This window comes from Eubalaena glacialis, chromosome 2 (genome assembly GCF_028564815.1).
Source record: "Eubalaena glacialis isolate mEubGla1 chromosome 2, mEubGla1.1.hap2.+ XY, whole genome shotgun sequence".
In the NCBI taxonomy this organism is placed as follows: Eukaryota; Metazoa; Chordata; class Mammalia; order Artiodactyla; family Balaenidae; genus Eubalaena; species Eubalaena glacialis.
Window position 1 is genome coordinate 71,188,491 of NC_083717.1, and position 26,558 is coordinate 71,215,048.

General features: G+C 54.3%; 1 protein-coding gene and 1 long non-coding RNA gene across 4 annotated transcripts in view; one reads left to right on the top strand and one right to left on the bottom strand.

Moving 5' to 3' along the window:
• The window catches only part of LOC133084110 (uncharacterized), a 43,954-nt gene extending 43,442 nt beyond the window's left edge, over positions 1-512 (bottom strand). Inside the window, exon 1 of the long non-coding RNA XR_009699383.1 lies at positions 320-512. This is a non-coding gene — a long non-coding RNA (uncharacterized LOC133084110). The remainder of the gene's footprint in view (positions 1-319) is intronic.
• On the top strand, positions 1-26,558 carry RBPMS2 (RNA binding protein, mRNA processing factor 2). Of its 3 annotated transcripts, none has more exons than XM_061180198.1 (8): positions 1-397; positions 15,772-15,849; positions 16,417-16,455; positions 17,985-18,047; positions 18,378-18,528; positions 19,023-19,174; positions 25,085-25,154; positions 25,417-26,558. In XM_061180198.1, exons 1-7 carry the CDS (start codon positions 311-313, stop codon positions 25,145-25,147), a joined length of 633 nt encoding a protein of 210 aa, XP_061036181.1. In that variant the 5' UTR covers positions 1-310; the 3' UTR covers positions 25,148-25,154; positions 25,417-26,558. The 3 variants fall into 3 exon arrangements, with proteins under 3 accessions (XP_061036181.1, XP_061036183.1, XP_061036182.1); XM_061180200.1 differs by having other exon boundaries at positions 19,137-19,174; XM_061180199.1 differs by lacking the exons at positions 25,085-25,154; positions 25,417-26,558 and adding an exon at positions 24,925-25,029.

A 26,558-nucleotide genomic window follows, 5' to 3' on the forward strand; every position in this document is an offset into this window, starting at 1 on the left:
CGCCGCGGGCGCACTCGCCGGTCGCAGTGAAAAGGCGGAGGCGGCGGCCGCTCCGGCTCGGCTCCGGTTCCCAGTGCCTCCCCCGCCGCACCCCCTCCCCGCCTCCTGCACCCGCCAAACTTGATGTGACCCCAGCCCGACGCTGCGGCTGCCCCTCTCACCGCCCCGCGCGCTCCCCACCGCCACCCAGCCCCTCACTCCCGGAGCGCACCGCTCACCTCGCCCCTTCCCACCTCCTCGCCGGGGCCGGGCGCCGCGCTAGCCCTCCGCGTTCCCTTCCCCTAGCCACCCCCACCCCACCCCCCGCACCATGAGCAACCTGAAGCCGGACGGCGAGCACGGCACCAGCACGGGCACCGGCACGGGCTCGGGCTCCAGCGGTACCCTGGAGGAGGAGGTGGGTCTGCGCCCCCGGGACTTGTTGGGTGAAGTACTCGCGGAGGTGGGCGGGGGACGGGGCGCGCGGGGCCCCGCGCGCGATCTGGCAATCGCTCCCGGCGCCTTTCCGCCGTTGCCCTTCGGCCGGGGAGGAGCAGCCTGTGTCCGGCGGGCGGGGGCGTGCGGCCTGGACTACCCCGCCGGGCGGGTATTGTCTCCCCGCCCTCCCAGGCTCGGGGCCGGCAGTGCGCCGGCGGCCGTCAGTGCGTCCCGAGGTGGGCGAGCTGCGCCGTGTCCGCCGCACGCCTGCTGCCCGCGCGTCCTTCGTTCTCCACTCTCTGCCCCGCTCGCTGCCCTCTTCCGAGGCGCTCCTCCCGCGTGGCCGGGACTCCCGCCTCGGCTGGGAGGAACTGAGCGGTATTAGCACGGCGGGCGGGCGGCACCCACACTCCCTTGCACTTTCCGTCCTGACCCCTCCCTGTGACCTTGGAGGCCTGGGCCGGCCGCGCGCTACCTTGGTTCGCTAGAGTTGTAGTCATGGGGGTAGACGGCTTTCTTCACGGCCCCAGAGCTTGGGCTTTGGCAAAGATGTCAGCTGACTGAGTTGGGAAGGAGATGCCTAAAGACACTCAGTTCCCAGTTCTCGTCTCTCGGGTTTTGCCCTGGCAGCCAAGCCAGGACCCCAAAGCTGGCCCTAGTGGGATTCTGCTAGGAATGTCCACCGGCCATGTGCTAAGAGGAGGGAGTCTGGGGCGGCTTCGTGCAATCACCAACAGCTGGTTGGTTAATTGGATGTGGCAAAATCCGGGAGGGTGTGTGTGGGGGTGGAGTGGGGTGGTGGATATAGCCTTAAGGCTATCAGTGAATGGAGACCAGAAGCTCGGCCCGCAGAGACAAAAACTGGTGTGGAAAGGGGGCAGCCTTCGCAGCTCTGTCTCTGAAGGGGCCTCTGCTGTGTCACTCTAGGGCCAAGAGACCCTAGACCCTTCCTGCCGCGCCCTGGCATGCTCTTGCCCAGGAAACCAAGGGCCAGTTATCCACCCTGAGCTCCCTTCCCCTTGGTCTGGGGGAGAAACCGCAGAGCCCCTGATGGGGGCTGGCGTTGCTGCCTCCCTCCTATCCAGTGGCGGGTGCCCGCCTGCCGTGCTATAGGTTTGGTGCAGAATGGCGGCACTGGCCCACGGCTGGGCTGGGCTGGGCTCCTCACTGTGGGAGGGATGGTGGGAGGGTCACACTGCCAGTTCCCACTCTTAGCAATTCAGAGGCCTGCTGCCAGCCCCAGTCCACCAATGGCATGACAGCTTGAGAATCTAGGTCTAGATCCCGCTTTTTGTGGGGAAGGAAAGGAGGAATCTACAACCCTTCACTCTGAAGAGTGGCGAAGGAAGGCCTGACATATGTCCACGAGTGTGGTGTGGGCTCTAGTGGGCTGGGGTTCTTTTGGCTCCTAAAGTCCTTGTCCTTCTTGGACCTTGATGCTGACAGGCCCTTGGCTTTGGGGACCCCATCCTGACTCTACCTGGTTGTTCAGAATCTCCCCTGAGAGTTGGGGGAGGCTGACAGGGTTGCTAGTGTGTGTGTGGTCTCTGCTGAAATTGAGGGAGGGAAGCCCTCTCCTGTGAAGCTGGGCAAGGACCCGGAACCACTTCTGCTAGAGGGTTGACTTCAGCAGGGACTTACCTCGCCGAAGAGACCCTCAGACCCCCCCCCCTTTGAAGTGGGAAGGGTGAACCACGTGGCCAGTCTAAAGTCTCGGAGGAATCGTTTGAGGTATTGGTCACTTTTTTCTAAGTAGCTTTTTGAGAGAGAGGGCAGAATCATCAAGAAGTGGAATCCCTGCTCTCCCTCCTTGTGGACAGAGGTGGGGTACAGCCCTGTAGTGCTTCAGGGAGTTCAGTGCAACTGGTGCTGGGGAGGGTGGGGAGCATGGGCTCTTGTTTAACAGAGGTCTAAGACTAAGGGCCCCAGTGATCTCTTGGAGCCCAGCGTCTGCTCTGGTCAGGTAAGCACAAGAATCGGCCCCTTCTTCTCATTAGCTTTCTGAACAGTGGGCCAAGAGCTCTTCAGCCAGGGTTCCATCTTGGATTGGTGGTTTGAGCAGGAACTAGACTTATTCTCTTTAGCTTAGATGCCCCCTAGGTAGGCAGTTCTGCAACCCCCAAGAGCCACCATTGGGGAAATCCTCATTAACAGTGGTGGTTTATTCTCATGGTTGACCCAGGCTGCCTCTTGGAGATTAGCTAAAGCAAACCTAGGAAGCCAAGGAAGAAGTTAGAGGTCAGCCCTCCCTGAGATGTGGCTGAGTAGGAGGTGGTTAGACCTGTAGGGATGGAAAAGGCATTCCAAGAAGAGGGAATAGCATGTATAAAAGTGGGGGGTGGATTGTGGAACCACATGGCTTGTTTGGGTGACTACCAGGAATTTGCTATGTTGCAGTAATATTGGAGGCCACGTTATGAACAGCCTGAGATCATGCAGGCTTGGGAGGAAATTGGCATTTTTCTGCTACTTGAGAAGAAGGTGTGTTAGAAACTTTGGAAACTTCTAACCCTTTAACCCTTTGAAAGCTAAGGAGGGCAGCGAGGAATTAAGGGGAACAGCTACGTGTCCCTTTCAATCTAGAGGCCATACCCCCACCCCGAGGTGTGTCTTGGCTGGTGCCTGAGCTCCAGAAGGTGAGGCAGTACAGCACGCGAGCCCTGCTCAGGGCAGGCTTGCCTCTGGTGTTGCCCAATCCCAGATTCAAGCATCTCTTGTCTTAGTGATTCTTGAGAGATGGCTGGAGAGTTACAGTGTTTCTGGCGAAGGGTGTATGTGGTTTGAAAGCATATTTTATTTTGAAAATGGAGACATATTTTAACACAAGGCAGTATTAAGTTACAGTAATGACTCGTTGGGGGCCCCCTGAGAGGAGGGTGGTGTTTGGAATCTTGGGGTGGGGAGTGGGGTTCAAGTTTCTAAGAGTTAAAGAAGTTTTATGCCAATCTAATGGTAAGCTATAGAAAGGCAGGGATTAATGGTAGCTAAGGGAGCTACAGCTTGACCTGAGCATCTTGGCCCCTCACTGCCCTCCATCCCCATCTTTGCCTGTCCACTGCATCCACCAAAGCTGGGCCAAGATCGCTTCTTGCATGTCTGGTACCCCAGGGTCCATCGTGTGTCCTCTAGGGGTCTCTGAGGATCCAGCTAGGTCCCTGGCCCCTGGCAGGATGGCCAAGGTTAGCACTCAAATGAGTGAAGGAATTTCAGGGTCCAGTGTGTGACTTGGGCACTGCCCCTTTTCTTTTCTCTGCCATCAAAAATATTTGACAGAATCTGGGACATCTTGGTGCTCTGTCTGCAGACTTTTTTTTTGGTATAAGGGGAGGGAGGCATCTATGCTTCTGGGCTTTTACCTGGAAACAGGACCCAAGTAGGTAGATCCAGGCAGATTCTGGTAGATCAGACTCCCCTCCTCCCTGGGGGTTGTTGTGGATGTGTCTTCTCTGCTCAGATAACCTAATGGTAAGGCTGTACTATGCGTAGGAAACCCATACATAGTCTTTGTACCAGGCATTGTTTTGAGCACTTTACCGTTTTAACTCATTTAACTTCCACAACAGCACTGTGAAGTACTTATTACTATTTTATAAGTGAGGAAACTGAGACACAGAGAGGTTAAATAGCTTTCATGTAGCTAGTAATTGGGTAGGTTGGGGTTTGGACCCAGAGTTTGCTCTTAACAACATACTATACCCGCTGTTCTGTTTTATATTGGGGGTTTGGATGAGACTTGGGGGTGGGGAGGGGAGAGGATCTGCAACTCAAGTTTTTTAGGACTGAGCTTTAGGTGATGACAGGGTCCCAAGTAGAAGCTCAGGGACTGGCTCCAGGCTAGTTCTCTTTGGGTTGGTGGCATCCCAAGACTGGGTGGTGGGAGCTGTCAGCCCCTGCAGGAGGAGCATTTTATCACAGATAATGTTTAGAATTGTTATTGCGTGGTGATAAAAACCAGAACAAGTGAATTCTCTACAGACAGTACATCCCCCTTGTAGCCTGGGCTGGGGCTGACTGCCTTCACAGCCCACCCCCACCCTTGATTCCCTGTTGCTTTGGGCATCTTAACTAAAAAAATGGTACTTACTCTAAAATGACTGCCTGTCGTTTTGGGGGGCCATTCTCTTGGGTCTCCTTATTGCCTCCTTCCCTGTAAGTGGGCAGCCTGGCTAGTTTGCCCCAGTGAGAACCAACTTCTGAATATCATTCAATGTTTGGACATTCTGATTTCTCATCTCCATCTCTGGGGTGGGGCTGGGGGAGGAGTCTGGCGAGTACTGTAACTAGAGGCAACACGTGAACTGCGGGATGCTTTGCTCTGCTTTCATGCTCTCCACCCATTTATCCCACTGGTTCTCCAGACAGTCCTGAGAGGTAGAGGAGAGGAGTCCTCCCACCTGCCCTGAGGGCTAAGCTCCTGGTCCAAGGCCACCCACCTCTGGTTACCCAGAGCTGAGCAGAGTGCTAGGTTCTGGCAGCACCTGGTGGCCTCCAGCCTCTGCTCAGCCATTGATTTTGGGTAGCAGCAACATTTGATGCCTTGTCAGTTCCTCTGCTGTCCCCTGACCATGGCTGCCTCAGAGGGGTCCTCACGCCTCAGGCAAAGCTGTGAGGCAGTGGGGCAGAGCCCATCTCCCATACTTCAGAAACCATGCTGCTGTGAGGTGGGAACTGCAGACAACCCACGAAGCTTCCTATGCCGAACCCCGTCTACTGCCTGCCCAGGGACCAGCATGGCCTCCTTGCTGTCTGCTTTTTTCCCTATTCCGTCCTTGGATGGAAAGAATTAGATTACCTGTGAGGTGTGCCAAGGCTAGACAGGTGGCAAGATCGTTGGGTCCTCCATTCCTGAAGAGTCCACTGGTGGATCCATCCATGCCAGGCGCCTCCAGAATATAGCAGGAGCTGGGTGTAGTGGGAGGGTCTGCCTTGGCCCATCTGTCATGGCCTTCAGTCATTTACAGCCGACTGAGGAAAGGCTCTTGGCTGTCACAAGTCATTAAGGCCACCTGTATAGTTCTGAACAGGCCTAGGACCCTCAGGGAGAAAGGGCAGGGTCTGACCTGGATGAGCCCATCCAGGGCTGGAGTCCCTACCTCCTTTTTGTGGTTAGCCAACCCACCCCTTCCCAAGTGAGTTTTGGGCTTTAACTGGGACAGATCAGGAGAAATTACTGGAATAGGACCTGAGACCAGTTTGGGGAACCTTTGTTGCGATCAAGGCTGTGAAGAGCTTCCACCCAGACTGGTCCCTGTTCTTATGTGTAATTGTAGCCATATGCGGGCACAACTTGGGATGGAGGGGTCCTTCTGTGGGGTCTTGGTGACAGGGGAGCTCCAAACCAGAATCTAGGTCCTAGAAGTAGTTTCCATCCCTGAACAGAGACCCTCTCCCAACAGGAGTGTCCCTTTGGGAAACATCTCTCGTCAGACTTCATCTGCCTCAGTCAGGTGGTACACAGGTGTGGCGTGCTTGGTGCTTTGTGTTCATGTGCACGGTGCCGTGTGTTCACACTGGATTAACATCACATGGTTTAAGGGTTGGAGGTATTGATTTCGGAGCTAGGGGAAGTGCGTGGGATTCCCCTAGGACAACGCCTTGAATCTATGGGGTAGCATATAGCAGTGGTGACAACTGCAACCTTTGCCAGCCACAAGGGTCAGGCAATAGATTGGCATTGGCTGACCACACAGCAGTAGGAGGGACAGGGGAGGCTGATGGCACAGGAGGGAAGGGAGCCTTGCCCAGAAGCTCCATGCTCGAGACCCTGTGAGCCTGTCTTTCTTTTTTTTTTTTTTTTAACATCTTTATTGGAGTATAATTGCTTCACAATGGTGTGTTAGTTTCTGCTGTGTAACAAAGTGGATCAGCTATACATTTACATATATCCCCATATCCCCTCCCTCTTGCGTCTCCCTCCCACCCTCCCTATCCCACCCCTCTGGGTGGTCACAAAGCACCGTGCTGATCTCCCTGTGCTATGTGGCTGCTTCCCACTAGCTGTCTGTTTTACATTTGGTAATGTATATATGTCCATGCCACTCTCTCACTTTGTCCCAGCTTGAGCCTGTCTTTCTGAGTTGCCTCTGAAAGCCTTGTCCCCTGGCTCTGTCTGGAACCAAGTGGAAAGCAGGCCACCCACCCACCCCCCCCCACTGCCTCCAGCCAGCCTAGTCGCAAGGAGTCTGCATAGCACAGGTCACGCTGTTTGGTTGGGTTCCCTGATGAGGTGTAGCGCAGAGTTCGCAGCAGGTTTTGACCAGGTGTGTTCCCAAGATGTGAAGCCTTCCCTTCCTGGGGGTAGAAGTAGCTTGGAGTATAAGGTCCGAAGCCTTATTTAATCCAGCTAAGTTCCCCCCACCCCCCCACCCCACCCCCACACACAGGTGGAGCTCTAGGGCACATTGCAGGCCCTAAAGGAAGAGCCCCAACTTCCCAGGCAACTTGGACTTGACCCCCAGCTCTGCCAGTGGCTGGCCAGGCACCTAACTCCTGAGCTGGTTTCCTCAACTGTAAAATGGGCCTGTACCACTCTGCCTGTTACCTCGGAGGCCTGTCAGGCTCACACTCCGATGGTAGGTGTGAAAGAAGTGGAAACTACAAAGTGCTGCCCAGCGTGGGGCCTTAGAGCCAAGCCCAGATACATGTGATTTGGGGCTGGCATTAGCAGGGGCAGGCAAAACACTGTGGAACAGTCCCTAAACCTGGACTTCTCCCCACCAGGTCAGACCGTGTTGACGTTGGCGGTGTCCTAGGTGGGCACTGCTTGGAGGGAAGCTGGGCGCTGTCCTAGCCTGGGAGCTGAGCAGCCCAGAGCTCCTTGGAGGAAACAGGAGGTGCTGGCGTTCTGGGAGCATGTGTGTTTGTATCTGCTTGCTGTACTGTCTGGCTGTATCTGCTTGCTCTTTTTCCCTGTGTCCTTGTTCAGCCCTTATAAGTCCTGGGTCTGCGGGCCATGTCACCACATTCCATCCACCTCTCGTCAAGTGGCCCCACTGAGAGGGACTTCTTTCCCCCGGGAGGCGTAAGAGCGACCTGCCAGTGCCAAGCCTAAGCACAGGACCCAGGCAGAACCCAACGCTCACCCTGCCCCCTACATATGTATACAGAAGAAAAAGGCCAGGCCGCTGAGATCTCTGCAGAGGTACAGTGACTTGCTCTGAGGTTTCTGTTTGGCAGCTCCCGTATTGCCCCAGCAGAGAGACCCCTCTCAAACCCCAAGGGCCTGGCTTCTGACATCCTGCTTTCTCACCCTCTCAACCTCTGCCCCTTCTTTACTGCTTTCTTTGCCGTCTTGTGGGCAAAACAAAAGCACTGGAGCTCTGAGCCCATGGAGGACAGTGCCCGAGCATTACTGAGACTCCATCACGTTCTCCCACTTCCCTGGTTTCTTGGAAGGTCAGAGTGTGAAGGGCCCTGAGGCGAGTCCACCCCTCCTCTTTATTGCTGAGGCAGTGGTGAAGGCCACGAAGCCACTTGCCTGGCTGGTGGCAGGGCTGGGACTTCAATCGGGCTCCTTGACAATTGCTTTGAGGCTCTTTTTCTTTTGTTTCTGTGTCTGGTCTGTTGTCTGAGCAGGAGGCTGAGCCTGAGTCCTGTGTCTTGGTTCTCAATGACCCTTTTCCCCTTGCAGAAGCCAGAGCCGAACTGGGCGTGATGATGGCTGGTACAAGTTTAAAAAGGACCTTCAGTATCATTACAGCAGGAAAGCTGCAAGCTTTATATAATGCAGGCTGCAGCTCATAAACTCCCATGATCTGGCTGGTGGGGCGGTAGTGAGACACTGAGATGGAGTGGCTTGGGCTTCTGTTTGGACTCAGGGCTTCCTGGGGCTGTGAGGGGCCCTGCTCTACCCCCACCCGTTCCCCGCTGCACAAGGCTGCTCTGGGAGTTGGCAGTCTGTCAGTCTTCCCTTTGACTTCCCTATAACTAACTGTTTAGGACTAGCCGTGGGATCATCCAGTGGAACCCCGTGCACCCCCGGTCAACCTTCTGCTAAGGACTGTTGCTGCCCTCTTAGCTCAGAAGCTGAAGGTCACTTGTTCTGGGCACCAAAGGCTGACTCCCACTGGGCTCTGAGTGGGTTGGTGGTGTGAGATCAAGGTCTGCAAAAGAGCATTGACTTTTGTGAGCCGGGCACCTGGGGACACTGGGGCTGCTTCTGATATGCTCGGTGACTTCGAGTAACTCACTGGACCTCGGCTAAAAATAAGGTTTCTTCCAGCTCAGATATTCTGCATTTCAGTTGCTGGAGAGGGCTGGGAATTGGGGAAGGATGTGGGAGGGGCTTATGAGAGGCTTGTTTTTCCCTGTTTGGATTTCCCTCCTCCCCCACCCACTTTTGTAAGGGGTGTTTTCCATCCAGATGACACCAGCAGGGCTCCCCATGCTAAGCAGCGAAGAGGCAGGGTTCAAAGCAAGCGAGTTACTTGAACATTTTGATGAAGTGGTTGGTTGAAACAGTTCCCTTTCCAGATTGAATTCTAACTTCAGAGATGTTGGATTGCCACAAAGAATCAATTTTCAAATATCATTTTTATCTCTTTGGTATGATGTTTCTATTGCCCAGAGTCAAGTTTCTTAGCCTTGTGAGGCAGAGATTCACCTAGAAGGCAGGAGTTGTCTTCTAGTGGGGAGTGTTTCTGGTGGACTGCTGGGATTTATTTGGGGGTGGGGGAAGGGTGGGGATGGCCCTGATGTTTTCCTACCTCAGCATCCTTTGTGCCCCGGACGGGAGGTCCCTGGAGTCCAAGTCCAGGGTGCTGTCTTGGAGGGTACAGGGCTGGGGTTTGGAAAGAGGCTGTGGTTGTCCTTTGGAGTTAAAGGGTAGGGGGTTTAATATCCATGGACATACGACTGTTTTTGACAACAGTGTTTACCCCTTCCGTCTCTAATAAAAACTGGTATTTACGGCGCTCATCCTCTCAGCCACAATATCCTGCTGCCACCCTTACCTGAGAAGTTGAGTGTTCCATTCTCGGTATGAAGGTGGAGTGTGGCCAGGCCCCAGCCTGGGCTGACTGAGCGTGGCGTCCCGCCACTAGGGAGGGAGGACCGGCCTCGTGGTGTGGCCCCTCGGACCCCATACCCCAGTCCTGTTCCACACGGAGGCTTTCGTCTGGGGGGAACACTCCCTGCCCCGCCTCCCCCCACAGCTCCCTTCCCTTGACTTCTGCAGGGCCCCCGTGTGAGCTGGGCCCTGTGTGTGCCCAGGGGAGGACAGAGGCCTCTAAGCAGCCACTGTTGAGGGAGCTGGCCTTGGCCTGGGGGCACTGGAATGACAGGTGTGCCTGTGCGGGTGTCGAGGCTGAGAGAGATGTCCACCTGGGGTGATGGAAAGAGGTCGAGTCCTGCCTCGAAGCCTTTTAGGCAGAAGCCTGAATTTCTGCTATTAGGCTGATGCCTTGGATATCACTGTCACCTTGCTCCTGGAGGCTTCTGTTTACTTTCATTTTTTCTGAAGATCTGTAAAGAACTGTTGGTTGGTTTGTCTGAAGGAAGATCATTACTGACACACAAACAGGAATGAGTTTGTCAGAGCCCCTTCTTCCTACTTCTTTCTAAAAAGTTGTCTTCCCTCTGGGCTGGGGAGGGCTGCAGTGTTCACCTTTACTGAGGGAAAGGGCTACACCACCCGGGGGCCCGGGTCCTCTGTCGTGCTGGGATTACAGAAGGTGCTGGAGAGGCTCCTTGAAGGGGGCGTTCCCTCCCCAGGGGCCTCAAGAATAAGGCTGAGGATGGGGGCCACCACTTCCGGTGCCCTTCTCTGCCCCTCCCCGGAGCACTGGGAATGAGATGGGTGGCCTCCCGTGGAGGAGGGAGGAGCGGGCAAGAGGTCGTTGGGAGCCCCAGGCACACGAGGTCCAGCAGTAGCTGGAGGGAAAGGGCCCACGATCACACAGCAAATACCTAGCCAACCCCAGGAAGTCTGCCCACCAGTGATAGCCTGTGGTGTGGACTTCCTAGAAGGGGCTGGACTCTCCCACCCTCTTGTTCCCAGCACCCCCCGGGAAGGATAGGCAGCAGGCCTTGCTTGAGGGACGAGCAGCCTCGGGAGTCCCCAAGCTTTGCTGTCCAGGGACACCGTTGTGCTGAAGGCCAGTTTGTTGCCCTAGGCAGGCCTGGCACTGGCTGGGACCTCCAGCGAGGCCAAGTCTGCTCCTGACCATCATGAAGGCTACACACCATGTCTGCAATGTCCTGTATAGGGACACCTCTCTGGCCAAGTTTCTTGTCCATGTTGAATTCGGTGCTTCCAGTGGGTTCCTCAACATGTGTCTTCTTTTACTGGCCTCTAAGGATTCCCCATCCTTTTTTTTTTTGGCTGCGGAGCTTGTGGGATCTTTGTTCCCCGACCAGGGATTGAACCCAGGCCCATGGCAGTGAAAGCGTCAAGTCCTAACCACTGGACTGCCAGGGAATTCCAAAGGATTCCCTATCCTTTTTCACCTCTCCCCAGTACCTTCTCCAGCCTGTTCCAAACTTGCCTTCCATCTGTGCCAGGGACATGACTGTGGTCCAGCACAGTCTGCTGGTACTTGCCCTGAAGATGACCATTTTAACAGGACTGTGGTTGCTTTCAATGTTTCAGGGCAGGAGGGAGATATTCTCTTGGGTTGTGTGGATGCTTTTGGAAAAAGAGTGAGTGTATGGAAGAAGGGCCTAGGTAAACAAGTTTGGTTCCTTCTAGCAGCCTGGGATTGTGTGAGCCACCCCTTATGCTTCCTCCAAGTACCTTAAAATATTTTCATGTTGAATTCTTGTAGTAAACTTGTGGATAGGCGGTGGGATCTTTGGTTGATCTTTCCATCTTGGCATCAGTGGTGGTTGGTCCCTGAATCCTTGTCTGCGCCCAACCTCTCTGCTGAATGTTGCACCCTATTGCTGTGAGGCTGGCACCAGCAAGTGGCATGGGAGGAGTGGTTGCCATTGCTGGCCTGGGACACAGGACTCACTGGCCAGGCCTTGCAGAAGTAACTGCATGTCTCTGTCCCTGCCATCCCTAAGGATCCCGACTGTGCCATTAGATTGCCTTGTCATCTTCCTATTCTGAGCCTCAGTTCCCTCATCAGTATTTATTTGTTTGTTTGTTTATTTATTTTATTTATTTATTTATGGCTGCGTTGGGTCTTTGTTGCTGCGTGCGGGCTTTCTCTAGTTGCGGCGAGCAGGGGCTACTCTTCATTGCAGTGTGTGGGCTTCTCATTGCGGTGGCTTCTCTTGCTGCAGAGCACAGGTTCTAGGCACGCAGGCTCCAGTAGTTGTGGCTCACGGGCTCAGTAGTTGTGGCTCGTGGGCTCTAGAGCGCAGGCTCAGTAGTTGTGGCGCACAGGCTTAGTTGCTCTGCGGCATGTGGGATCTTCCCAGACCAGGGCTCGAACCTGTGTCCCCTGCACTGGCAGGCAGATCCCTAACCATTTTGCCACCAGGGAAGCCCCCGTCATCTGTAAAATGAGGGTGTTTAACTAGCTGATCTCCACGGTGCCTTCCACCTCAGACATGGCCTCCCTGGGGAAGAGGAATGCTAAAGAATCCAGCAACCGCGTAAGGTTGTCTCACCTGTGTTCCCAGCTCCACGCTGGTCTGGACCTGACCCAGCCTCACTAGGCAACCTTATAACTAAATGGCTTGTGGTACCTGATAGGTGAGGTTTTTGTGCAGGTCAGTGATGAGATTACGGGACCCTGAAGTGAACAAGCACATGGTCGAGCCTCTCCTGTGTGCTGGGCATAAAGTGTGCTCTCCATCCTGGAGGTAGAGGGTACCCGTGTTGTACAGATAAAGAAGCTGACGTTCAGAGACATGAAGCAGCTTCGCCAAGCCAAGCATAAAGCTGGGATGCAAACTCCGGTCTAACTAACCAAAGCCTTTCCCATTTATGGCATCACTCTGCCGCCCAGGACCACATCCGTTTCTGGCTGTGAGTCCCTTCTTTGGAGGGACCGAGGTGTGTAGAGACGGGGGAGGTCTCAGATGTTGAGCCTGGCTCTAGGCACCTTGGAGGACAGGAAAGTTTTGAGACTTGCCTCCTGTCTCTGGGTTTTAGAGTCCAGGTGAGCTCAGATGGTGGGACCAGTAAAAGACAAGGGGTCTTACTAAGGGCCCCAGAAGACTTCAGAGGAAGGAAAGAGGGGTGAGGAAATAGAGGGACCTGAAGGATGGATGCCCTTCAGTTAAGGAATGAGAAAGGGGTGGGCTGAGGGGCTGCGTGAGCAGCTGCCATGCCCTATGTGGGTGCTTGTCGGGGACCTGGAGTCTGTGGGCCGGGGCAGGACCTGATGGAGCTGGAAGTAGCATGGTGGGTAGGCGGGCTCTGGAAACTCTTGTTCTCTCGACATGTGGCCAGCCAGCCTGCTAAGCTCATACTTCCTGTCACTCCAGCTTTGCCGTCATTCTAAACAGGCACCCAGAGAAGGGACTGGCTACTGAACGGACGTGTGGCAGCACTTTACCCATCCATGGGGCTAACAAGGCTGCCAAGGTGCGGCTGCCTCTGTCCCCACAGCCAGAAGAATGGCACAGATGGCTGAAACAGTGTTCCTGGGTCTTACCCAGCTCTGCTCCTTGCTGAGCCAAGCTTGCCTGAGCCCTTTCTGGGCCTCAGTTTCCATGTCTGCACAGGGGGATAGGCAGAGGGCACGTCATCTGCCAGGGTGTCCAGGGTCAAGTAAGAACCAAGGAGAGCATTCAGGTCAGGCTTCCTGTGACTTAGCCTCCCAGCAAAGGGTCTGTGAACTGGCAGACGGGGACCCACCGGCTAACCCATAACTGCCTTGATGTCAGCTTGTCTCCTAAGGAATGACCAGGCACAGGATGCAACCTGTATTGTAGCCTTTAGAATCTAAAAGATGGGAAGCCAGGGAAAAGAGTCATCTGGCCCAGAGAAGGCTGGGAACCAGAATCTGAGCTGGGAACGAGGGAAAGTTCCCCTATACTCACTCTCCTCCCCTCCGCTAAGCAGGAAACTTTGTGCTGAGAACTTTCTATTTAAGGGGGCCTCTGGGGAGGTCTGGCCAGAAAGGAGCCATTTGAGGAAGGGTTTAAAATTAGCCGGGGTGAAATTGGTGGCCCCTGGGGAGAACTGAGGCAGAGGTTTCTGTGGGCGGCTCTGGCTTTGCATCTTTGACCCAAAGCACGTCCCCTCATCCCAGGGAGGAGGGAGTAGCACTGGTCCAGGCCGATCCAGCAGGGCCCTGGCTGGCTTGTACTCTTTCAGTCCATCGTCTGTGGTGGGCTGGGCGCCCAAGTCCTGGCACCAAAAAGCAAGCATCATCTCTACCAGCCTGAGTGAGTAGTTGGGAGGGAGACCTGGTTTTTGAGTCCCAGGTCTGCTGCCTTTAAAAAACAAGCTCCATGACCTGAGCGAGGCACTTCTAGTTGAGGGTTTACATGTAAATGAAAGGCCTTTCGTCACAGGGCAGAGAGGTGTAGAGGATGGCTGCCCTCTGGAGTCCAGGAACTCAGTTCACCCTACTCTGGAGCCTGGGCTGTCCGGTTTCTCCCAGATACTTATGGGACAGGGCAGTGCTTGAGAGCTGCGTGTATAGGGACACAGCTGCCAAGGGCTGTGAGATGTACAGAACCTTTACCCCAGGCCCAGGAGCAGAAGTGTGTGTGGTGAGGAAAGGCATCACCAGAGGGGGTGGAGGTGTCCTAACCGGCAAGGAATTCTCCTGGGTTTGCTTCTTGGCGAAAACTCATGTGACAGAAGAAGCTGTCCTTACCTATTTTATCAGCCATGGGCTTGGAGTCATTCCTGTGTGGCTAGGGGTGGCAACACTTGTTACGGGCAGCTATGGGGGCTGGTTTCCTTTGCCACTCCTGGCTCTGTTGTTGACATGTGTGTTCATTAGAGAGAGAGAGAGAGAGAGAGAGTGTGTGTGTGTGTGTGTGTGTGTGTGTGTGTGTGTGTTGGGTGTAACTTTGCCTGACTGCCCTGGGTTCCTGATTCAGGCCATTGTCTCCAAGAAGGCTGTTGCCTCAGTTCCTTCAGCAGGCCATCAGTAGAGCATGGAAGAAGTTCTTTGGTGCCTCTGGAGGGGGATGTGGCCCACTAAATGTTTTCAAGAATAGCCACGTGTTGGGTGGGCTGAGGCATGTGAACTTGTTCTTAAGTCGGCAGTGACAAGTTGAGAAGACTTACGTTTGGCTTAGTGGTATGAGATGCGACTTGAAACAGGAGTCAAGGGAATTCCCTGGCGGTCCAGTGGTTAGGACTCTGCGCTTTCACTGCTGAGGGCAAGGGTTCCATCCCTGGTCGGGGAACTAAGATCCTCAAAGCCATGCAGCCAAAAAAAAAAAAAAAACAGGAGTCAAGTGTGTGGGGAAGCTCTGCTCTTTTGGATTTTCCTAACTCAGAAAGCACAGTTTCAAGATGTATTTTTAATGGATCTACACTATGCAAAATCCTCCTTCTCCCATTATAATTATTGGCTGATCTGGCCTCGCTAGTTGAGCATTGGGTGCCAGCAGCATTTAACCAGCAGTGGTGAATTAGGGAAGTGTTCCTGCCAGCTCTCTCCTGGACCTCACCCACTGTTGGGGAGGTCAGGTTTGGCAGGAGTCACAGGATGGACACCTGGTGTCTAGACCTGGCTTCAGTGCCAACTTGTAACTTTGTTGAGGGCAAGGCTCATAACTTACACCATCCTCTCCCTCACTTGAAGCTGGCAAGATCCTACACATTCTTCAAAACCCAGCACCATTGTTCCATCTGACTCCTTCCCCAAGTACCTTATTCAGTAAACATTTAGTACCAGCACCATGCTAAGAGCTGGGCAGAGAAGCAAGAATATAATACATTGCCGGCCACTGAAGAGCCTACATCTAGCATAGGAAGCAGGAGGAGATGGATGTGAAAGTGCTGGGCCCTCTGATGAAATCACTCCAAGGCACAGAGTTTACATCTTTGCCTCCCCGCTAGACCAGACAGAGCCTTTCTACCAGGAGTCCATGGGAATATTCTGAAATATATATACGTTTCTACTTGTGCATTTTTTGGCGGTAAGACACCATAGCTTTCTTCAAGTCTCAGAGGGGTCCTTCGTCTGTCTTGTTAAACAGGACTCTCTCCTTGAGGCTGTTCGGCAACAGACAGTCTGCACAGAAGTGCTCAGCTAGTGCTTGATGTGACACCTGCAGGATGAACCCAGAGAAAGGAAAGGGTCCAGAAAGGGTTTTGAAAAGTTAAATGCTGTGAAACTCTGGGTGCTCATTTGCCTCAGCCTCCAAAGAAGGCTCAAGAAATCCTGAATTCTTCCTTCAGCCTTGGAAGGATTCCAGGTCCTTCCTGAAGGAAGAGCCATCATCCTTGTTCTTCTGTCATCCCGGCCCTGACCACTGTGGTCTCTTCCCCAGGTCCGGACACTGTTCGTCAGTGGGCTCCCTGTGGATATTAAACCCAGAGAACTCTACCTGCTCTTCAGGCCGTTCAAGGTGAGTCTGGACGCAGCCATCCATGGGCAGAGCCTAGGATGGAGGAGAAGCATCAGGAATGAATCGCAGACCTGGATTGGGCAGCAGGAAAACTAGAGACTGTGATGGCAGACCTGGCTCTCTGTCCCGGTTCTGCTAACTCATATGTTGCTTTCTGTCAATTGCTTAGCCTTTCTGAGCCTCCGATTTCTCATCTGTAAAGTGGAGACAGTAGAATCTCAGTAGACTTTGCCATATAAGGAATCTTTGAGATTCAGCATAGCGTTTTCGATTTGCAGATAAGAAAACTTAAAAAGGTAAGGTCTGTGCTTCCAGATGACAGGCTAGGGGAGCAAAGGGGAATTTCCGCATGAAATGGTGAATGCTACCACATGATGGCCATCCCATGTGCTAGGCTGTGTGATATGGGACGCAAGGACTGAGGGTGCTCAGCGGTGGTGGAGATCAGAGTGGGTCACCTTTTGGGGGAGAAGAGTGTGAGCTGGGGAAAGGCAGGGCTGGGGGGTGGCCAGGGTAGCACAACAGAGGCTTCCGACCTTCCCTGTTAATGACAACCTTTCTCTGCAGGGGTATGAAGGGTCCCTGATCAAGCTCACATCGAGACAGGTAATTTCTCTCCAAGGGTTTTCTTCCTCCCAGCCCAGACCGACTGCTGAAATTGGAACTGAGCCTGTTCTCTTTTCCTCAATCTTGAGGCATCTGGCAGCTGAGACCTGCCCCCTGTAACCCCTATCCTGTCCTGGGCTGACGAAAGAGTAGCCTCCACAGGTCCCCTCTTCTTACCAGTCAGCTCCTGGTCCTCCCTCTCTGGCCCTTGAGAAGCCACAGTGGGACCCGGAGGCTGAGGACCATAGAGGTGGCGGCTGGGCTCTGGCTCCTGATGCCGGGAGTCCCAGGCCCAGAGACCTCAGGGGCCATTTGGGGACTGGACTGAGCCTTGGCAAAATGAAGTTGGAGAAGTTTTAAACCTGTTGTTCCCCCCCCGCCCCCCTTTTTAAATAAATAAATTTATTTTATTTATTTATTGGCTGCGTTGGGTCTTCGTTGCTACGCGCGGGCTTTCTCTAGTTGTGGCAAGCGGGGGCTACTCTTCATTGCAGTGCACGGGCTTCTCATTGTGGTGGCTTCTCTTGTTGCAGAGCACGGGCTTTAGGTGCGCGGGGTTCAGTAGCTGTGGCATGCAGGCTCAGTAGTTGTGGCTCACGGGCTCTAGAGCACAGGCTCAGTAGTTGTGGCCCACGGGCTTAGTTCCATGGCACGTGGGATCTTCCCGGACCAGGGCTCGAACCCGTGTCCCCTGCATTGGCAGGCGGATTCTTAACTACTGCGCCACCAGGGAAGTCCCATAAACCTGTTGCCCCGGGCTTCCCTGGTGGCGCAGTGGTTAAGAATCTGCCTGCCAATGCAGGGGACACGGGTTCGAGCCCTGGTCCGGGAAGATCCCACATGCCGCGGAACAACTAAGCCCGTGGGCCACAACTACTGAGCCTGCGCTCTAGAGCCCGTGTGACACAACTACTGAACCCCGTGTGCCTAGAGCCCGTGCTCCGCAACAAGAGAAGCCACCGCAATGAGAAGCCCGTGCACCGCAACGAAGAGTAGCCCCCGCTTGCCGCAACTAGAGAAAGCCCGTGCGTAGCAACGAAGACCCAACGCAGCCAAAAATAAATAAATAAAATAAATTTTATATATATATATATAAAAAAAACCTGTTGCCCCTTGATTGAACCTGAAGCCTTTCCATGCCCTTGATACATTAGTGTCCCCTTTCGTGCTGGGGAAAACACTAGAACTTACTCTTAATTACCTGCACACATTAAAAAAAAAAAAGACTTTTACTGAAAGGGTGATGTTTAATGCAGTGGGATAAAGCTGTATTGGCATCGTTTCCCAGAATGTGGTACCTGGATGGGAGAGTTTTGGTGCCCCAAACCAAAAAAATATAATTCTTGTCCATATATAATTGTATAAATATATAATTCTTGTCCATATCCTCCCTATGTTCTAGCTGAACATAGGGAGGATATGGACAAGAATTATATATTTTTCTGTTCTTTGTTGTTTTGTTTTGTATGCTTGAAGGGGAGATGGAGTGTTGGGAGAGATGCAAGGGTATTCTCTCTTTTTCCTACTAGCCTGTTGGTTTTGTGATCTTTGACAGCCGGGCAGGAGCAGAAGCGGCCAAGAATGCATTGAACGTGAGTAGACAGAGAACAGGCCTTTCTCTGACCCACAGACTTCTAGGCAATGGGTATTCCTGTTCCATCTTCTGCAAACCTTCCCCAATCCGCGCCCAAGGAAAGGGCCCACAGATGTACCTTACCCAGCATCCTGGGGCAGAGTCTCTGGCTGCACTGTCGTGCCAAACGCCACTACTCACAAGGCCCGATCAGTGTGTCCTCTGTCTTGGCCCCCGTGTGGGCGAGTCTTTCAGGCTGGATCATTTCTGGGGCCCTTCTGTCCCCACTGCAGTGGCCAGGCTGGGTCCTACGGTGTAACGCCTTTCCCTTCCTTTCCTTCTCACGTAGGGTATTCGCTTTGATCCTGAGAACCCTCAGACCCTGAGGCTAGAGTTTGCCAAAGCCAACACCAAGATGGCCAAGAACAAGCTAATGGCTACACCAAATCCCACCAACGCTCACCCCGCCCTAGGAGCACACTTCATCGCACGAGACCCCTGTGAGTGGCACTCAGAGTGGCCATCTGCTGCCCTTTACCTGGCAGAGCTGGGAGGCCCTCGTGGATGGAGTTGCGTGCAGAGGGCATCACTGAGGGCATCAGTCCTGCCCGCCCGCCCCTTTTCCAGGAGCTTCTTGCATCCACCATTACCCATCCCTGTGGGTCCCATGCTTCCTCCCTCCCCTGCAGCCTTTGCTGGACCTCAGACTGAGCTCCTGAGCTGTCAGTGTCGCCCAGCTTCCCTGAAGCCTTTTCTGATCCCTCTTGGTTGAGATGAGCAGAGACCCATCTGAGGGCTTCTTGAAGCAGACAGGATGCTCACCAAGCCTGGCCAAGTTACCATGGCTTCTTTCCCAGTCTTGGGATCCTTCAGGGGAGCCTGAGAAGGGAGCTTATGCTCAGCGATAGTGCTGGGTCCCCTTCTCTGTTTGGAATGGGGTGGCGCAAAGGGGGACCTGCGTTCTGACAAGGGGGGCTGTTGTCTCCCGTCGCAGATGACCTGATGGGGGCCGCTCTGATCCCCGCATCCCCAGAGGCCTGGGCCCCCTACCCTCTGTACACCACAGAGCTGACCCCAGCCATCTCACATGCTGCGTTTACCTACCCAGCTGCCACTGCTGCTGCCGCTGCCGCCCTACATGCTCAGGTAAGCCTGTCACGGGGAGAAGTAGGAAAGGGGAGAACAAAGGCTCTGAGTTGGCCAGGCTTCATTCCTACCCGGCCACGGGCCACCCCGGTCCCCAGAGCTGCTGCAGAACTGCTGTCTTGGAACAACAGTACCTTTGGGGTTTGGGGTCCCACAGAGGGGAAGGAGAGGATAAGCTGTGAGGCCGCATCGAGGATACACTGCAAATGCAAAGTGTGAGAGACCCACAGTGGGTCCACTGCCCCCTGGACACGCGTGGGCAGGCTGTGCCGACTCTGCCTGTAGTGACAGACCTGAGTGTGGTCGCCGGAGCCAGGCCGCCTGCCTCTGCTTCCTCCTGTCTTTATGAACTTCAGAAAGCTCTGAAAGATTTCTGTGTCTGGGTTGTTCTTTTTCGCTCATCTGGAAAGATAGGAATAGTAGTATCTGCCTCAGGTTGTTGTGAGAATTAAACGTTCAGCCACGTGAGGGGCTAGAGTTGTACCTGGAACATGCGGGGTACCCAGTGAGTGTTTGCTCTTTTGTTCAAGGAACGTGGGCACCCTGCATTGTGACCTGGGCTGGGGCTGGAAGGATGCAGCCAGCGCTTCTAGGGGAGAGGCGGAGCGGGCACGGCTGGGCCGGGAGGGCTCTGTGCTTGCCGAATGCCACGCCAGGTGCCCGAGTGGGGCACGAGCACCTCACAGATTACAGCCAGGCCTCTGCGCGGCGGTGGCGGGGCGCCGCCAGGCAGCGCGGGAGGGCTGGGGTGAGCGGCGAGCCCGCCTTGGCCTCTCATCAGTGAGGTGACCGAGAGCCGAGGCTCGGGAAGCGCGACCTGGCTGTTGAGAGGGAGAGAACAGGCCTCCTGGCTGGGGCAGTAGAAGGGGACAAGGAGTTGAAGGGTGTGAGAAGCCAGGAGGGAGAGTTCCCAGAAGCTAGAAGCTGAGGCAGGAGGCGTGGGAGGCTCTGCCAATGGGAGGGTCAAGTGCGTGTCCATCCCTCTGAAGGGCTTCGTGACCTGGGTTCGCCCAGTTCCAAGGTAGAAGGTTCAGATTCCCTGACTGCCACCCTCGCAAGGCGTTCCCCCGGCCACGGCAACTTGGGTTGTACCGAGGGCAGGCGCGTGGTTCCGCTTGGCACTCACCCCGGCGGCACACCACAGACGGCTGGAAGATTGATCGGCATAGGGAGGTGGCGAGGCTCTTCCTCTCTAGGGCAACGTTTGGGGACTTACTGCAGACCAGCTCTGTGGTGAGTGAAGGCAGTGCTCTGTGACCCGGCGGAGTGTGGAAGGCAGATGGCGCTCCCCGCCAAGAGGGGAGTTTAACTGCAGGGGCCCTGTGAGTCCTCTGGTCCCAGCTGTGCCACCAGTTAGCTCCCTGATCTTCAGCAAGTGACTTCACCTCTGGGCCTCTGTGTTGTCCTCATCTGTAAAACGAGAGGGCAGGACCAGATCGGATAGAGAGGTTCTGCCCCGTCTGCTCTGAGATGCTAGGCCATGACAATGTGAGGCAGAGGTTGGGAGCCAGGGACAGTCAGGATGTCAGATTATTCAGGAGTGATATCTCTGCCCTTTTTGGGGTGGCCCCCCAGCCGGCTGGGAGTGGTGTGCTGCTGCGGGTCCCTAAGCTTCGTACACAGGACTGTGTGCCCTCCTCTTGTCTTCCTTTCCAGCTTCCTCCCTCCCTCCCCCACCGCGCCCTGTGGCTGTCCAACTCCTGTCCAGCTATCTTGGTCCAGGTTCTGGCTCTCTCTTTCAACACCTGTGTGACCTTGGGCAAGTTTCTTGACCTCTCTGTGTCTCGATTTCTTTGTGGAATGATGATAGTCGTAGCTACTTTGGAGGGTGGTTGGTAGCCTATTAGCATAGAGGGAGCACAACATGCTTATTATTTAATATCATTATTGTCTAGTTCCCTCCAGGTCCTCTCTGAGGCTAGAGGCCTCACTGTGCCTGAGTTCCTGTCTTCTGGTCTCCCGGGGAAGGGGATAAAGTCCCCCTCAAAGGATAGTGGCTTTTTTTGGGAGGCAGCCTGATGACAAGCCATTGGATCAGGTGGTGACTACTTCTGTCCCGCTACTTGAGTTCTCTGGATAGTCGTTTCCTCGACAGTAAAACACGCTGTTAGGACCAAATGTAGTGATAGGCATGAAAGCATTTTCTAAGTAGTATCAGTTTCTCTTTTCCTTGCAAGAGCCCCCTCCCCGCCCCCGATAGTACTGCCCCAGAGGCGGAGGCTGAAAATGCCTAAATGAAGGAGGTGGACACTGGTGATCCTAAGGAGGTTATTCTGAACCCAGAGGACCAGGTAGCACTGCGTTTTTCTGTGCCTGGGGGTAAGGAGGTGACTTGGAGAGAAGGCAGCAGCTGATAGACAAAAGGAGATGAAAACCAGTCCTTCCTTTCTGTGCCCCACCATATACATCCTGACCTCATGCCCTTTGCCAGTAGCTCGGCCTGAGCGAGGCATCCTCATGTGGCTGCAGGGACGAGACCTGCAGGAAGAAAGGGGCTTGGAGATGGTTCAGTCCTGCTCTATCTCGGCACAAGGCTGTCTTGCAGGACCTTCTGATCCTCTTGATAGAATCTTCTCCTTTCAGAGGGTATGGGTGGCAGGGGCACACTGGGGTCTGGTACATGAAGATGGTGGCCTAAAAGCAGGGATTCTGCATGTCCCCTTGCACCCCAGGGTCCTCCCAGTTTGGACTTCTTTTTCCATTTCGACCTGAGTGTATGGGGGTCTTTCACTGCAGCCCTTTGCCCCCCTTACACTGGCTCAGCCACTTACTGATGACCTTAAAGTTACACGAATCCCCCTGCCTCTATTTTCTTATCTGTTTAATGGAAATGATAATAGCATCAACTTTATAGGGCTTTTCTGAGGATTAAATGAACTTAGTGTATGAAAACTACTTAGACCAGCATCTGGCACATGCCAAGTGCTTCATAAACATTAGCTATTAGAGGTCTGCATTCATGGGAAGAAAAAGACAGAGTTTTTTCTCTTTTTTGCCTTTGCTTATCATCCTGCTTCCCAAAATATCACTACGTTTAGTCCTTAGACTTGGTAGGTAGTTGGACACAGGTGTATAAATAAATCCATGGGTATGAACCTTTTACAAAAATTACACATTTAATCTTTTTAAAACTTAAATATTAGGACATGCTTCCACGTCAGTAAGTATAGGTCTACATTCTGGATGCCTGGCTAGCCTACCAATGTATAAGTGTGTGTGCCTCCCTATAGATGGCAGTGAGGTTGTTTACACAATTTTTTTTTTGCTCTGTTAGGCTGTGCTGCCATGGACGCCTTTGTTCACACCTCTCTGGGCACCTGTCCTGCTTGCTTTCCTTATCATAAATTCCTAGAACTATTGCAAGGTCAGAGTGTAGATTTGCCAGTCTGAGTTAATTGTATTGTTTTGACTTTGTGATGAGTGAGGCTCCCTTATTTGTTGGCTGTTTCTATTTCTTCTTGTGTGGATTCATCCCTTTGCCCACTTTTTGGTGTATCTTCTCAGTTAGTCTGAGGGTCTGAGAGAGGACCGTGTGTCCCCCACTCCTTTGTTTGGGTGCTGCCCCTCTTGGAGCTGTAGCCATTCTAGATGCCCATGGTCTGTCCCTGTGGAGTGGCCTCTTAGGACCCCCAAACCCCCTGTGAACAAGTGGAGGCCCTGACAGGGGACTGGCCACTTGCTCCCTGCTGTGCTGGCCGTGATCCCTGGGCCTGGGGTTCTTGTTCTGAGCTGGGGCAGGAAGAGACCGTGCTTCTTTAGAGAACCTGGACCACTGGCCTATCCCAGGCACCTGAGGAGAGTGGAAATGCAGCCCTCCAAGTACATGTCATTTCCTTCTGTCCAGTTGGGTTGCACGACCATCCCGAGCTCAGAAATTAGGGCTTTCCTCTACTTCCTCCCCAAGAAGGCGGTGGCTCATCTCAGGCTGGAGGGAAAGCTGCTGCTCTGGAGCCCAAGCCGCAGCACCTAGTGGAGAGGGTGGGCCTGGATGGAGCAGGCTTGTTGTGGGGGCCCCTAAGCAGCCGGTGGTGGAGGAGGGTGGGTCGGAGGCCTCCAGGGTCCCTCCCACTCTCGTCCGATGCTCTCCGCTTGTCCAGCCCTGCAGGGCACCCAGCCTGTCAGGCGCTTCCTTGCCGTGGGGCCGCTCCAGCTGGAGACTGGGTGAAGTGCAATGGTCAGGGTCCACTAGGGCTTCCCTGAGCTGGACCAGCCGCAGCCTTGTCTGGTGGCAGCGGTGCTGGTTTCCTCATCGTCCCTCTCTTAGGGAATGAGCTCTGGTGTCCAGCTGGGCTTGCAGCTGAGAGGGCAGCCCACGGCTCAGCAAAGGGGGGGAGAGGCTTCCTCCCACTCAGCTGTCAGCCAGGAAGGGAGGGAACTGCTTCCAGATGTTTTGAAGACATGAGAGAAAAGAAGGTGGCCTCTGAGGCTGGATGGCTCAAAGAGGCTCTTGACCCTTTCTGTGTGGTGTGGGTCTTAATCAAGGTGGTCCTGGCAGCCCGGGGTCAACTGTGTGCCGATGACAGCAGTGTCACATCCTTAGAGCGCAGGGGCCATCCCGACATTGGTCAGGTGGCCTAGGCCCTGGTCCTGCTATGCGCCAAGTGTCCCGGCATCTCAGAGTAACCAGCTGCCGACTTCCTGCTGAACACGGGGTGGTCAGAGTCCTGTGCTGTACAAAACAGCACCTAGAATTTGGAGGGGGCACAGGAGCAAGTTCTCAGGAAGCTTTCATCAGCCACCAGATAGCCTGGCGTTGCTCTATATCTTCACTACTTACAGAGGCAGGGATTCCTGGCAGACAAGTGGGTAACTGGGTCTGATTGCTCGAGCTTCAAGAGGGTTGTCTGTAATGCCCAGCTGCTACTTGGTTTCCTCATCGGCTCTCCTGTGCCATCCCTTTCTTTCCTAAGAGAACCCCGGCTCCCATCCCTGAGTTCTCTTCCCGCCCCCTCACTCGGGGCCCTGTGATGCCCTGCCGCCACCCCTCCCAGGTGGCCACGGGTCAGGCCGGGGCAGACGTGCTGTCTGTAACCGGGGCAGGCAGCCTCCCCGCAATCTTGGCTTGGCACCCAGCACAGCTCACCGTCCAGACGACTGGCCCATGGGGAATGGGGTGCATGTCATTTCCTGGCCTGTCTCTGGGAATCCTGCTTTGGGGCCATTGCTCTGTGGGGCCTTCTAGCAAGTACCAGGGTTGAGGTAGCTGCCAGGCCCCCACTAGAGGGCTCAGCTGGTAGGTTACAAATCTCTAAAGTTAGGAGGCTTGTAATGAAGGGAACGGGGGTGGGGGTGGTGGAGAAGCTGAAACAGGGCAGCGGCGGGGGCGGGGAGCATCAGCTGGGTCTAGTCTGTGACTTCCTTGAATCCTGCAAGGACAGGACCAACTTCTGGGAGTCCTGCCCCTTGGAGATCACACTGACTTTGGTTTCTAATGTGTTTTTACATTCTGTCTTATCTGATCCTCGTGGATACCCTGTGACTTTTAATCATCTCTATCCTGTAGCTGTTGAGGACCCTGAGACTCAAAGAAGTTGAGCCAAAATGTGTTAGGTGCATTCTCCTGATGTTAGGAATTCCGCACTCTCCCGGTTAAGGGGGAAGGGCAGACTGTTGGGCCAGTGCCCCCGGCTGCCAGCACTCCACCTGGTACAGTCGGGCTCAGTGGAGCGTGAACGCCTTCGTAACCCTTCTCTCATTTGAACCTCTGTCCTGCAGAGGAGGCAGGTCAGGTGGCGCTCTCCCATTTTCAGGATGAAGAAACTGACGCCCAGAGGTGAGTAACTGGCCCGATCTCCGCCGTCAGTAACAGAACCAGGACTCCGACAGGGGCACTGAAGGCCGTGTTTCCCAGGCTCCCCCATCAAGCGAAGGGACTGCACAGCTAGCTCCTGACGTTGGCTTCTCTTGCAGGTGCGCTGGTACCCTTCCTCTGATACCACCCAGCAAGGATGGAAATATCGTCAGTTCTGTTAGTTCTTCAGTAAGTGCTGGCTCAGAGGCCTGGGACAGAAAGTGTCCTAGAGCCTGGCTCCCTGCAGGGCCGTGGTTCCTCTGCCTGAGTCCAGGAGCTCGCTGGTGCTACCCCAACCTGAGCTTGCGCCTGGGGCACTCTGGCTGGTTTTCCCCTCTCCTCCCACCCTGCCCCCCACCTCCCATCTTGCAGCCTCCTCGCAAGGGAAGGGTCTGGGTTCAGCTCCATTCCCATGCATCTGCTCATGGCCACCTCTTTCCCCTCCCTCCAGGTCTGGTCACCACAGCTCGAAGCCCCCTGCCCGCCTCACTGGGGAGGGAGCCACCCTGAGCTTCCACTGCCCCCAGGTGGCCCGTGCAGAGCTGCTGCTTCCCTCCAAAGACTGTGAATTTTAAGCCTGACTCAGTGGACTCTGTTTCCTTTCTCTCCTTTTCCTCAGCCCTGTCCTGCCCCAAAGCCCCTCTCCAAGGCCTCACGGCAGGATTCAGGGGCCTTCTCGCTGGGACACCCAGACCCAGCTCGGAGGTCTCACTGGGACTGAGCAAGGCCTGACCTCCAGTCCAAATTTGCTTCTGTAGCCCCACCTCAAAGAAATGAGGCGTTTAATTTTGCATGTTTTCCTGGCATGAATTAAGACACTTAAACTTGTATATATGTGAGTGTACAGTTTGTTCTCACATTGTGTCACCATAGCAACAAGTCCTGGCCACTAATGGTTCATCATTCCCGGTCCCTCTCCCCACACCCCCCTCCCCTGCACCCACCCTGCTTCAGTGAGGACCAAGCCCTGCAGCCAGTCCCGCCCGGCGGCTGGCGGCCTCCACCACCCCACACACTTCCAGGCTGAACAGGAAGGACCACCCGGCCAAGATAGAGCGTTTTCTTGGTCATTTCAAATTGGGGTCCTCTGCTTCCTCCCCCTCAGATGGGCCAACAGCCATTAAGAAAACCCTTTCTCTGCCCAGTTTCGCTTACCTCTCTACGGCGCACCCCACCCTTGCCATGGCTCCTCATGCGTTCCAAACTTCAAAACCAACCAAAAAGTGAAAGTATTTTTGTACCCTGTGTAACAAAATATTTATGCAACATAAAGGATTTTTCGTGTGTGTGTGCAATTAATTATTGAAGAGACCTTGTCCGCCCTGTCAGATAAGTTTAACATTTTAGTTTGAGGCATGAAGAAGAAAAGGGTTTCCGTTCTCCAGCAGTGAGCCTTAGCGTCAGCCGTTAGTTTAAGAAAAATGAAGGAAAAATTGTGCAATTTTTTGTTTCGTGTGCACATCAGTGCATTGCCTTTGGCTGCAGCGGTGGCTGTCTTGCCGTTTTCAGACTTGGGAGACAAGGAGGCTGTTGTAATTGCTGATCCTGTGAGAATGTGAAACTGGATAATATATGAAATGCAAAATAAAAAAT